Source organism: Poecilia latipinna, unplaced genomic scaffold (assembly GCF_001443285.1).
Source record: "Poecilia latipinna isolate Pla-1442-1.1 unplaced genomic scaffold, P_latipinna-1.0 Scaffold288, whole genome shotgun sequence".
NCBI lineage: Eukaryota > Metazoa > Chordata > Actinopteri > Cyprinodontiformes > Poeciliidae > Poecilia > Poecilia latipinna.
In genome coordinates this window covers 292,804-306,819 of record NW_015112904.1, presented here as the reverse complement: position 1 = coordinate 306,819, position 14,016 = coordinate 292,804, and the positions used below count along the sequence as shown (strand labels likewise).

Below are 14,016 nucleotides of genomic sequence, written 5' to 3'. Positions count from 1 at the left end.
GTATGTATATTCTGCTGTAGCTTTAGCTAACTACTAGTGACTAGTTCACTATTCACCTGAAATGTTATTGAGTGACAATAACATTTATAAATTATAATTTTTTTGTACACTTTGGCTTTATTTTTGACTACTTTGACCAGTTAAATTATTTGGCCATTAGTGCTATTTCACATTGTGGCTAATTACAGTTAGCTCTTACATCCTTGTTATCACAGAAAGCTCAACTGTGTCCTTAAAATAAGTATAGAGGAAGAGTTTTTTGTTTGTTATGTAGCTATTGTAACATTTATAATCGATGTGTAATATCTAATATTGGCTAAATAATAGCATTAAATATGTTTTTAGGTGAAAGTTAGAAGTTTTAGCAAAGTATCATGAACTTGGCGCTTTGTAGCTCAGTTGCAATGTTTTGTACTACACAAACATTTTAATCAAATGTTAACATTTGGTTAAAATAAAAGTTCTTGTAGCTATTCAACACTATTTTTTCCCCCTCAAGAACAATTAAGTGACACAAACGTGTAAAAGATAACCCTGCCTTCTGTTGAAACGATATAAAAATAGGACTTGAAAGTAAAAGATGACAAGACATCTATAAAGAACACATATGTTCACTGAATGTGATTGAAAGGTGATCAGAGCTAATCAAGGTCGATGCATTTTTTCTGGACTAAATACAGAAAAGAAAAGACAAATATTACAATATTCTGGTTGTCCAGAATTTGGAGATACCTGTGCATTTATACCAGATGTAACAGAAGCTAACTACTTGAAGTTTATGCTAAATATTTCCACCAACATCACACTTCTTCTACTATTTCTTTCTCATCAACATCTAAATGTCGATACATACTTTACATAATGACATCATTTTGTTCTTACAGCTCTGCTTTGGGAAGTTCTTCTAGCTTCCGTGCTTTAGTTCTTGTAAACTATAAAATGTCCTTGCTAGCAACTTTGTTCATGTTCGTGCCACCTTGGGTACCGATAACCAATTTATCTGTACTTACCCATCACTTTTCACCATGGCTCTCAAAAGTGTTCACAACCCTGTTAAAATGCCAGGTTCTTGTGATGTGAAACAAATGAAATGTTTCATAAATCATTCCAAACCATTTTTTTCCCCATATAATGCAGACTTTCCCAACGAAAACCTACCAAGCCTGGTGGTAGGGGGTGCTAAGGCAGTCCACCAGCCCATTGTGTTTTTGTGTTAAAAAATGTTAAAAGTTAAAAATATAGAAATCAACCGGCAAACCAAACTTAATCTGTCTTTACTTTCAATGTTACTGGTGTACAAAAACCCAGTTTAAAATAAACTAACAAAGCTTAGCCTGGCGGTACGGGAGTAAGTACAGTCTGGTGGCCTGTCAGGTTTATAATACACTGGAGGAAATGCTATAATGTGACATTTATGCTGTATTATTCAAGGAAATGTATTTATTTAAAAACGACAACAAAAAGGAAAGCCGCAACAATGCAGAGCTTCAGGATCAAATGGATCTCATTCCACAAATGTATCACGCAGGAACAGGCTATAAGAAATTACACACACACACACACACACACACACACACATACTTATATATACACAAAAAGTGAGCGCTCCTTACCAGTATTTATAGTCATTGTGGCCTTGCTAATGGGATTAGACCATACAGTTGTAAAACTCTGCTATACATCGTCTTTAATAATTTGGTGAATAAATACAGTTATTATTCAATGACTTATTGAAAACAAGCATTTCAGAGAGGTTCATTCTGTGCAAGAAGATTCAGGGGTGTGTCGAAGTCTTAGTGGTAAAAAAAAAAAAAAGTTTACGTCCCAGAAAGGTGAAGAGCTGTTCCTTTAACTGATGTGACTGATTGTGGCACCATGACAGCAACACGTTCTTTCGCTGCAGCATTTTTTGCACAACCCCAATCTGCCTGCCACCGAATTCCTGCGGACCCCGTCTGACATGCAGAACAACAACAGCGCTTATGATGTGGTAAGCACTTTCACACTAAGCGAGGCACCAAATGCAATGTTGAAGTTTGACTGGAAAGAAATCATAACTGTATATAAAAAAAAACAATAATAAAGAAGCAAAAAAAAAAAAACACACACTACAGCTCACCACTACAGCTCACCACTACAGCGTCGTGGTGGGAGGGTCGGGGTAGGGGGTTGTCCTGCGATGGTGTGAACGGGCATCCGTCTGCACGCAAAGCGCCGAGATCAGATTCGCCGTACTCACGTCTGGAGAGGCGCGGGGGAACGTCAACAACCGCAGGGGAGGGAATAATGACACAGTGGTCAACCTCATCGCCTCACATCTGCTCCATGGCTTAAAAATGCTTTGAAGCTTCGCTGTAGAACTAAAGCACATGTGTAATTATCTACAATGAGCTCCTTCATTGGGTGAGTTTACAAAAGAAAAGCAGAGAAAGTCTCAGTTGGTCTGCGCTGCGGTTTGAATAAATTAATAAAAACAGGGGAGAGATGATTTATGCCTATAACTTCTTTGCTGTGATAGAGCCGGGTCAGAATCGGAGCCGTTTTGACGCAGGAATCAGACAAAAAAAAAAAAACTGCATTAAGTCGTATTAGCACGCTAGCAGTCGCACTGCTGATAATGAATTTGGAGAACTGTGGTCTTTGGCAAACAATCACTTTGGATGTTTTTTTGTTTTGTTTTTTTTGCTAGAATATTGGCACCAGTGGAGGGGGGAGCCTCAGAGATTATGTGAAAATAAATATGCAGGATTCACAGAGGACTAATTAAAAGAGAACAGAGTAAATAGCAGCAGCAGAAGATGAAGTGTTCTGACTTTTTGTTTCGTATTGTAAGCAAGGCTCTCTCCAAAGGCCGGGACGTCTTCGATTTCAGTTTAATCTAAATGTTTCTCTCTTTAAAATCCCCGTTCATCTGTTTAGTCATGCGAACTTTCTGCTAACAATTTAAGATGCCAAGCTCCGGCTGACGGGATGACGGAATAATTATGACATCATCTGGGCTATTTTGTTTCAATTTTGGGAAGCGCTCGTCAAAACAGCCTGACATGTAGTACACATCTGTTCTACGGAAGAAAAAAAGTGTCCATAGTTTGAAACTCTGCTGAAGTAAAATAAGTGGAGAATTTACAGAATTTTTTTTCCGACTCAAGTAAAGTATTAGAATAAAATGTTCCAACACTAATTCTATCAAACTGCAAAAATCTGCTCAACCAATCAAAGACAGCGCCATGGAAAGCTCTCAAACTTGTCCAGTTTTTTTTTTTCCTTTTTTTTTTTTAGGAAAAGAAGGAAGGAATTTTGTAAGCGTTGCAATCTGAAGAGCTATTTTTATTTTCAGTCCAGGTCATTAAAACTCTTTTATAGCTGCAAATGTTACTTTAAAACAAAAACAAGTCAACTTAGAGCATTTGATAAGCATTTACCACAAGAAATGTGGTGATGTTTTAATAGAACCGCCATTTTATTTCTTCTTCTAGGTTTTATGAGTAAAAACTTTAGCAAAAATGGGATGGATTTTCTTCTATGGGATCTTGATATTTCTGGAAAATTATGTAAAAAAATAAAAATAAAAAAAATAAAACAATGTAGTTCCAGTCTAATGGCTAGAAAAATTGATAAAAATATTTCTATTTTTCAAATTCGGTGCCATTATTCCATAAACAGTCTGAAAAAATATTAAACACCTGCATTTATTATAACATCTATATATTTTATTTAAAAATGTCTATTTCTTTCTCATTTTTAGCTTTAATTTCCAAAGAAACGCAGAAGAATTCCAATGTAGTGACATTATAATGAGTCTGTTAAACTGGTGTTAAATTCTGCTCTAATTCTGCCCTGACGCAGCATCTTCACACTGAAGCACAGTGGTGGCAGCATCATGATGAGATGATTCTTGCCCAAGGAGATTGGGTAGAGTCGATTAGAAGATGGACAGAGCTAAAAACGGGGCAATTGTGAAAACAAGCCTATAGAAGTGTGTGCTAGAATGGCCTAGTCAAAGTCTAGAAGACTGAAATCTGGTAGAGAATCAAGGGCAGGACTTGAATTTTGCTGGTGCTTCAACAAGGGATGGACTGAGAAGGCTTAATCGACTCACGCCGTTACATTTTTAGAGATGTAACTGTAAGAATGGTTGAAAACTCTGTTTATTTTTCCTTCTTAAAGCAACAACAATTTGGGAGTGAAAGTTTTTCCTCTGTCTGTGCTGAAGAAAATCCTCCCCACAGCAAGATGCTGCCACCACCATGTTTCACAGTGAAGATGTTAAAAATGCTGGATTTTCCGTTTACTTCACAATTACATACGACATTGTACTGGTTCAGCGCTTAAAGGGGCAAAATTATGTAATATTGACTTTTTTGAACTTTATATAAAGTTATACAACGTTATTCCCTCACCAAGAATAACATAATTTCTCTTGCACGTTTGAGAAATAATTTAATCTCTATGGCAAAGATTGAGCTGGGTAGATCTAGCTCCACCTTTGAGGTGAAGCTCCTCCTCGGAGGTGCAGTTTATAGGCTTCCGCCTCACAGAGCAGCTTTCCCCCATAGAACCTCCATTCAGCTCCTTCAGACTAGTCAGCAGTGATTAGCAAACACCTGGTGGATCTGCAAACCTGCTGAGTTCATTACAGGAGCTACTTCTCAGTGAAACACTGGTAAAAATGTTGCTAAAGGGTTAATAGAGGAGCCATGTTATGATGACTTCCTGAAGGTGGACTTTCAGAAAGACCAGGAGTCAAATTTCTCTTAAGTCATATTTGATATAATGTTTTCATAACAACTGGAGTTAACAGTTATGTGATTGTGCAATAAAATGACACAATGTGCCTGGAAAGCACATAATACTGCCCCCTTTAAAATCCTAACAGAACACACAGAGGTTTGTGGTTGCAAAGAATTCACAAAAGCTGAAGCGTGAAAACTTCTGCGTGGCACTGCAATCGAATCTGAAACAGATGTAAAGTTCAAGTTTCAAAAGAAGAGTAGACAGATGAGAAAAAAAAAAAAAGACATCCAGAACCACTTCAATGCTCTAAGAAATACACTGAGCAGCACAGATATTCCACCAACAACTGTCCACCAATAGCCAGGCCCAGAAAAGGTCCAAACAAAACCACACCCAGAGACCCCAGAAGCTCCGCCACCAACACCACCACCTGCACACGACAGAGCAACGTGCCGGCTTCAGATTCCCAACCGCACTCATGCCCCCCACCTCTAAACCGCAGTAAGGAGGGGGAGGGGTGGGTGTGAAAGGGTAGGGGGGTAGGGAGGGCCTGGAAAAAGGGAGGAGGAGATGGTGAAGAGGAAGGGGTTGGAGGGGGTGGGCGATCAGGGAGCTGGGGGGGTTTGTTGGTTTGGTTGGGTTGGTCTCACCTGGTCTCACTCCCGCCAGCATTGGCAGTGGGTGGTGGGTGAACGCCATGCGGGGGGACCTCGTCTGGGAGGACAGGGCGCTGAAATCGAATTTCCCCAGCTTCTTATGAGAACCAGGCGACGAGAGTCCTGGCGAAAAGGGGATCAACAGAATGGCAGAACAGAGACGAGGTTTTAATCAAACATGGCTGCTTTTTGCTTACTTCGACTCTACTCAAGAAAAATCAGATCAAGTCAAAGATAGAAAAAAAATCAACTACTGGATCAGATTTCCTCAATTTGATGAAAAGAAGCAAATAATTACGATTGTAATCAATGGACTGATTGATTGACTGACTGATTGGTTTGCTCATTGATTCCGACGTCCATCTTGACATACATAGGGCTTCCTTTGGGTTGGTTCTCCGTACGTTGGTGTTCAGTCAGTGGACCGTACCAGACGGAGGAGGGGGAGTGGGGTGAGGGTCCGGTGAGAGGGCATGTTTTAAAGCAGCAGCGTGAAAAAAGCTGACGGGAGAGAGGGGAGGAAGGTTTGGGTTGGGGGGGGATGGAGGTCAAGAGGCCAGGGGCTTAGCTTCAGGACAGAGGAGAGCTGGAAGATGCCCACCGATACGGGACTCAATAACACAACATCTAAGTATCATGTTTCTATCCTCACATTGGTAACTTTTTTAAAACAAATCAAACTAGTTCAGAGATAGAGAGCCTTGCAAAGGTTTTCACACCACCTAGAACTTTATCACACTCATTCTTCATGTTACAGCTACAAATATCAATGCTATTTGAAGATTTGAGTTTGTGCAAAATGGGATTTTTTTTCACACCAATGCACTTCTTAGGCTTCCACAGTTTAAACTGATGTCAGCCCTCTTGTCTTATTCGACAAGAGTGTTTTACCGCCTGTATTTATTTCGACTCTAAATTCAAGCCAACCTGCAGAAGGAAGGTTTGACAAATTAACAAGTTTTTATTTTTAAGCCGCATCACCCAGGATGTATCGTATTATTTATTGTTTAGTGTGATACATTTCTCATAAGAATTTTGATTTATCGGGGGTGTGCTGTGTTGGTGCAGGGGTTAAGCACAACCCACATATGGAGGCCTTAGTCCTCGACGCAGCTGTCGCAGGTTTGATTCCCAGCCTTGGCGACCTTTGCTGCATGTCTTCCCCCTTCTCTCATTATGCACTTTCCTGTCAATTAACTATCAAATGAAGGCCACTAAAGTAAAAAAAATCTTTAAAAGAAAAAAAAAGAATTTTGATTTATCGTTCCCACGATAAATTCCAATCAGTGATGTTTGAAACCCCCCAGAAGTGTTCTTATTGTCGGGTCTGTTTGTTTTGTTTTAGCCACTTTTTGTTCAATGGCGTGTCAATAAATATCAATACGTTTATAAATATAATCAAATACAGTTACTGTGTGCAGCTTAGTGATACAAATCACACTTTTGTATGTTTTGTGGGGCTATGATTGCTGTGCCATGTTGTCCCAGCCATAAAATTACTTTAAAAATTAGTAATAAATGGTTTTTAGTGCCACTTTTATCATTATCACAATAGTACCTGAAAATATGGTGATAAAACTTTAAGTCCATATCGCCCAGTTCTACTGCAGGTCTTTTAGGGATAGATGGCTACCAGCTTTAAACGGTTGGAAACTGAAGTTTTTCCCTTTCTTCTGAGCAAAATAGTTCAAGTTCAATCAGATTGGATGAAGATCATTTGTAAACATCAGATTTTTTTTAGAAGGTTTTGTTCGCTCTAGTGGCCTTTATTTGAAAGTAGTCCAACAGGAAAGAGGGGAATGAGAGAAGGGGAGGACAAGTGGTAAATGTCGCCAGGTCGGGAATCGAACCTGCGAACACCGCCACGAGGACTAAGGCCTCAACACATGGGTTGCCCACCACAGCACCCCCATGAACATCAGTTTTTAAGTGTTGACACAAATTTGCAACATGATTGTTGTCTGTACTTTAACTAGCCCATCCTAGCACATCTTTCCATGGTTATGGTCTCAATTCTACTTAAGGCTACAAACAAAGAACCATCTTCTGTTTGTGCTGAAAACACTCATCCCCACAGTATGACGCAGCCACCGCCATATTTTACAATGTGGACGGTGTTTTTAGTGAGATTAAAATCACAGATAGATAGATGCCTTTTTGACGGCGGTTTGATTTCGGGGCATAAGAGTTTTAGGTGTGTTGAACATAAATATATAAAACACTTTTCTGAGTTTTAACAGTCAGAAGCAGTGAGAACCATGAATAATTGTCACCTCAAAATTATCCCCTACTTTGTGTTTATATGCCATAAAAAAATTGCTAATAACACACTTTAAAGTTTCTGGTCATAAGATGAAAAAAATGGGGGGGAAGTTAAAGGGATGTGAATCTCTTTTTGCAAGGCACAGCAAACCGCAGCGTTGCTACAGAGAGCCTCAGGAACTCGAGTCAAAACAAACATGCCCGTCCAGCCGGCTCACTACAACGCTTTAGAAATGAATGGGATCCTGAACGGCCTCATATCTGGGGCAGGCTGCGTTTTCCGTCTGATGCCAGCACAACCTGTGCAGCTACATATAGCTGCAGAGGAGCCTGCCAAAACAAACACCGACTGATCCTCTGATGCAGCTCTGACTGTCAGGCATTGTACGCAGCCGCCTCGAGACATGTTGTATTTCATTAAAAGTGCTCCAGCTATTTTTTTTCTCCCTCTACTGCACACCTACACACACACACACCTACACACACACACACACACACACGTCGCTCAGGCGGAGTGGCGAGCGCTGGGCACGCTGCCAGCGAATGCTTCGTGGGGGAGCCAGAGAAAAATGGAAGAAGTTAAGCGGGAGAAGAGGAGTGACGGCACACATTGATGAACACAATAAAGTGTCCCCGGGCGTCTATAAATGTCAGAGTGGCTAAAAGGCTGTGTAAAAAAAAAGAAAAGAAAAATTATATATATAAAAAAACGGGCACACTAAAGTAAAGGCTTGGCTCATCGGCGGACCAGAAACATGGCCATAAGTGTGAGCGCCGCAGATAAAAGAGGTTCTCTTCTGTGATGAAGGGCTGGTGTGGTCCACGCTGAGGGAATTTATTTTGATGTATGGCAAACCAAGGGCACAATTTAGACTTCCTGGGTTTAAGAAGGAGCTCCAAATGGTGTATTTGGAACCACAATGTTTAATATACGCTGTCATAAAAGCCCCAAAACAAGAGCGATCCCTTACACTGGGAATATTTAGGAAAATACAAAAAAAAAATAAATAAAAAAATCCATCAGCAACAACGAAAAAAAAAAAGAAAATCAACTTTCTCCCTGAAACATGCTGAGCTCATGTTGCTTCGAATTCACTCGAAAGAATACAGTGATAAACAGAGAAGCGAGAGGCCCGTAAACTACTAAATGGCCCAATATTCACACATATAAAACAAACAGAGTCAAATAAAGACGGCGGGCAACTGCAACACAGCCCAAAGAGATGTGGAAATAGACTTTACGAGCAGAGTGTATAAAGTCTAACAGCAGATTTCTGTGAAGCTGGAGCTTTTTTTAAACGCTGCGCTGGGAATCATCGGTCGCCGTTTACCCAGAGAGTTCGGCGGTGCGGGTGCAGCTGTTCCTGTGTGGGCACCGAGGATCAAGGAGAGGGAAAAAAAAAAGGCGGGAGCCGACACTTATGCTCGGCCACGCGGTTATCGCCACATGTAGGAGGGGAGGTGAGGCGCAGATTATACATCTTGTTCACTGGTAACATGATAAAACAACAACAGAAAAAGAAAGAAGGTGTGATCAGCCTTAAACACACACAAAAAAATAATAAGGTGACATCCATCTGGTTGGAATATTTTATTTTAGTCTGTGTCATATTAGCACGTTATGTAACGAATAGTGTGATGAGAGCGTGAGAATAACTTTAAAAAAGCAACGTGTGAAGGGAAATGTGGGACGTTTGCATAAGTAGGAAAAACAAGTTTATTATATTGTTAAAGACGCCAATCAAGACGAGAGCTCTGGTCAAAGGTTTACATTTGTGCATCGGGTGTCAATCACTTCAGGACTTCAGGTGACTTTTTGACCACCAGACGATCACATGTATGAGCAGAAAACCTGAACAGTTTTCAGGCTCAGATGGAAACAGGCTGAGTTTGGACCGAGACAAACTCCTGACGCACCAACGTAGCAGGTCAGCTCACTGGGTCACCGGCAAAGTAAAAAGAGTGTTGGCGACGCGGAGGAAGTTGGAATTAAAACGAGGAACGTCAAATGAAGACGATGAAACGAGTAAAAAGCAAAACGTACTTTACTTGCAAACGACTGTTGAATTAAGTCAATGAATTGTGTGCTGTATAACATAGCGCTGCATATTTGGAATATTTTTATGATGAGACGCCACATGACTGGGAAACATTGTCTTGTTGCCCCTCAGTCAGTCTACGCCACAGGTGTCCAAACCTTTTGTGACCCAGGCAAAAATCGGCAAATTGAAAATTATTATTATTTTTTTCCCCTTTTAAAAAATAATTTTAAAGAAAACTATTTTCCTTTTGCCTACCCAGGAGTAAAATAAAGTGCAATATTTGACTGATACAAAGCAGGAAGGAATAATCTATTGTAAAGTGTTATTGTGTTTAACACTCACTGTAATAAAAGTTTCCTAACTTTTTAGGTTGAATGTTTTCTGTTAGTTGGTCTGTAAAATGTTTTAATCTGTTCCCAACAACAGAAAGGGGAATCCCTGAAGACCTGTGCAGGTTTAACACACTGGTTTAGTGTCTGTTTGGCAGTAAAATGATGCTGTAAGTTTGGGACCCTACTTACTATGATGTTTAAATGACAAAGAAAAAAAAACATGGCTTGTGTTTTACTGCAAAATTTCTATTTAAAAGGATATACATTCATAATTACAATGTGCTCCTAAAAGATTGTAAAAAAGCATCATTTGCAGTAATAACGCTAGCTATGCTAATTATGTTAAGCGCAGATATAAGATGCTAAACAGTATAAAATGTCAACTTCATCATCATTTAGTCTTTCTTTTAGTCAGTACTCTTTTATGGCATTTACTCTCTGACATGGTGTGATGTCACATCCTGGGACGACGGGTCAAAAATTCTCAATCCTGTTCTTATTTCAGCTCATGTTATGATGCTTAAAACGAATTTTGAATCTGCTGGCATGGGCAGATCAAATCCTAGACATCTGAGATTAAAAAAAAGAAAAACACAACAAACACATTTGATTTTACTTTTTGCATACCTTTATCAGAAATCAGTATTTATTTATTTATTTATTTATTTATTTATTTTAAACGCCACGGATATCTGCATTCCGGTTCGATGTGAAAACCCTCGTCTGCTGCGTGATGCGTTCAGTGCCCCGAGGGAGACATTTGCAAAAGTACGTAAACTCTGATGATGTAAAAGTGATGCCATCATGGTTGGCTGAGCTTGGATTTGAGAGGGGAAAAAAACAAAACAATCTTCACCAACTGGAGGAGTGAGGATTATACCGTTGCATCATGGGAAATGTAAGATACAGTGTTTATGCAGCTCATACCAAACTAGACATTCTAAATACTAAATATGCTATAATTTCAACTTTCTTTCAAACAACCAACATCACACAGAATCGTGCAAGAATAATAAAAAAAAAGTTTCCACTCGCATGTAGAACTTTGATAAAACAAAGAGGGAAAACTAAATCCCACGCACCCAAAAGAATTACCCGCTAGCTTTCAGTTCCTCTGCGACTACAGGTTTCCGCGTGCCAGAGCCAATTATAAGCAGCCTATTATTCATAAATAACTTTAAATTATACATACTGTTTTTAGACCCTGTGATGATTCCTAATTAGTCACTATGTTGATGAAATATCTGGTGGTATATCAGCGAGGAACAGCAAATGAGGCCCAGATGCCCAGTGAAAGCTTTGTCTAATAGAGCTAACAGAAGTTACTCTGATCTCTCTCTCTCTCTCTTACAGTGTGTATGTACACACATACAAAACAGTTGTTTGTTCTTCATTATTTCTGTGTCCTACTCCTGGCACACTGCACAGGCAGCCTGGCAGCCAATTGCTCCCATGACCCTGCAGTCTTGCCACGCTAACAAGCTAGCGACCACACAAACCGCCGCTGAACCGGTCGGCTAGCGAGCGCGCACGCGCTCAGAGAGAAACAGCGAAACAAATAAGCTTCAGGTGAATAAAAGCAACAGTGTATGTTGGACAGCTGCCGTTCCCTCGTGGCTTTTGTTAGCAGGCGAGAAGATCAGGACAGCAGTACAGTCATTGAAACATCACGTTTTCTGCAAAAGACATATTTGCTCCAACTCTGTCAATATCACAAATGCAAGGGGGAATCTGAGCCACTCCCTCTTCACCCAAACACTCTGACTTTCCCCACCACAGAGCAGCAAGAGCGAGCGAGGCAGAAGGAGAAGCAGAGCAGAGCTGAGTGGGACACAACAGACTTCATGATGGATTACATGATCACCTGCTATGCCTCAGAGCCTTTCATTCAGGTAGAGATTCACCTCCAGAGCAGGCAGAGGCAGAGGCCCTCCTCTTCCCTCCTTCTCCTGCCCTCCTCCCTTCTTCTCCTTTTTCCACATCTCTCACTCCCAACACCACCACCACCACCACCACCACCACCATCTCCAGAACAGATGTCTGCTGTAACCCAGTAGCTCCCTTTGCTGTAGACACATGGAGTTGCCATCTGGACCGGAACGCTGTTCCTCTCCAGACTGGTGTGGGGTGTGTGTTTGTATGTGTGTGAGAATGTAAATCAGTTAAAGAGCTCTAATGTAGTTCTTTTCTGTGTGAGCATGTGTGTGTCTGTGTGTGTCGGTGAGTAAGCATGGCTCGGAGACAGAAGGTGCCTTGTGCACTGATGACACACCTGAGTACCTTTGGTTTTGGTTTGTTTGGATCTTGTGTTGTTTTGTTCTTGCTGCCTCTCTCAGACAGATGAGGCAGGCCTGGGGCAGGTGGCCGCAGCCCCCAAACAGCTCTGTCTAAACAACCAGCTGGATGAGGTGCCGAAGAAGCTTCACTCACATCCTCTCTACCTTGCCGATGTCTCTTGCAGGAGGCTTGGGTTTTCTCACGTCTCCTCGTGTTACAACCACAAACTTCAGTGTAGTTTTCTGTTTTATTTTCTGTGCATTTTTGTTTTCCCTTTATTCTGACAACCCTAACTGAAACCCAGGTCGCTGAATCGCCTTCAGAAATCTTAGTAAGTAGATTCTGCCTGAGTAATAATCTATTAGTTCTCTGAAGGCTGCAGAGGTTTGTTTAGCTTCTTCTCTAATGTTCTTTTAACCAGTTCTTCCCCCACTCAGTGACGGCCAGACTCGTCTCCATTTGCAGATCCTGAGCAGTTCATCCATGCAGAATCTAGCTGAGTATTGTACGGAAGCGGTTTGATTGGCGGCAGACTACTTTTGTTTAATGGCCTGTGGATTAAACGACTGGATGGAGCGATCAGCAATGAGCAAATATAAAGAGAGTTTGAAGAGAAACTGGCCACCCAAGGGTATATTGATTGGCGGCAGACTGCAATCGATGATTTAGTCCGTGAATTTACGTCAACATCTCAACCACCATTATCAATCTACATCAAGACTGTAGCAGTTGGACAGGATGGCGAGGTGTAAATTGATAATTCCATGGTGAAACCTTGTGGTCTACATCTTTCTATCAATTGTGGCAGAAGAGCACATCCAGAGTCAAGTGGATGGGACAAAGAACAAATATACTAAGAGATTTCAAAGAAATTTCAGAGAAATCTCTTGGTAGACATTTTGAGCATCTACGTAGGGGTGAACGCTTAAAGCTCCACAGGGATAGCTGTGGAGTTTTGACCACAGTTCCTCCAAGTTTCCCACGTCCCCCCCATGCTCCTGCCCACATTCACACCCACTGAGAGGAACTCACTACCAATGGAGACATGGCCAATTTGGCTCAAACCGAATCAAACATTAACCGGCTAGAGTGAGACTTGACAGCAGAGGAGAAAGGGCTTCAGAGAACAAGAGTGAACAAACATCCGAGGTCAAAGAACACAACAGACAGGTCAGGGAGAAGTTAACCAAAGAAGTAGCCAAGAGGCCTGTGATCACTCTGGAGGAAATGCAGAGATCCACACCTCAGGTGGGTGAATCTGTTGACAGGATGACAATTAGCCACAAACTCCACAAATATGGGCTTTATGAAAGTCCAACACGGTGTAGTGAACACAGCATGTGGAAGAAGATATCCTGGTCAACTGAGACGTTTTACATACAAAACACAATAGAAAACTAATACTGCACATTAATCTAAATAAACCATCATCAAGGTGAAACACTGAGACGGCTGCATGACGCAGCAACAACAGAGCCAGTCAGAAGTAACGAGAAGATGGATGAAGCTAAACAAAGCAGCACTGGAAGCAAACAAGTTAGAGGCTGCAGAAGACAAGAGACTGGGACGAAGGCTCACCTTCCAGCTGGACAATGACCCAGTGATAACTATATGATGATCAATATCAAAGCTTGGGCTATAATCCAAATTCAGAATCTGTGGTAATTCAGAGATACTCTCCATGCCATCCGACTCAACTTGAGTTATTTTGTT

General features: G+C 41.0%; 1 protein-coding gene across 18 annotated transcripts in view; it reads right to left on the bottom strand.

The window, feature by feature from the left end:
• nfixb (nuclear factor I/Xb) overlaps positions 1-14,016 on the bottom strand; it is a 197,180-nt gene that overhangs the window by 18,363 nt on the left and 164,801 nt on the right. For 16 of the 18 annotated variants that reach the window (XM_015034116.1, XM_015034119.1, XM_015034122.1 and 13 more), the window contains one exon: positions 5,385-5,513. The exons of the other annotated variants lie outside the window; for them this stretch is intronic. In XM_015034116.1, the coding sequence (XP_014889602.1) occupies positions 5,385-5,513 (129 nt within the window). The remainder of the gene's footprint in view (positions 1-5,384; positions 5,514-14,016) is intronic. 18 annotated transcript variants of the gene reach the window in all.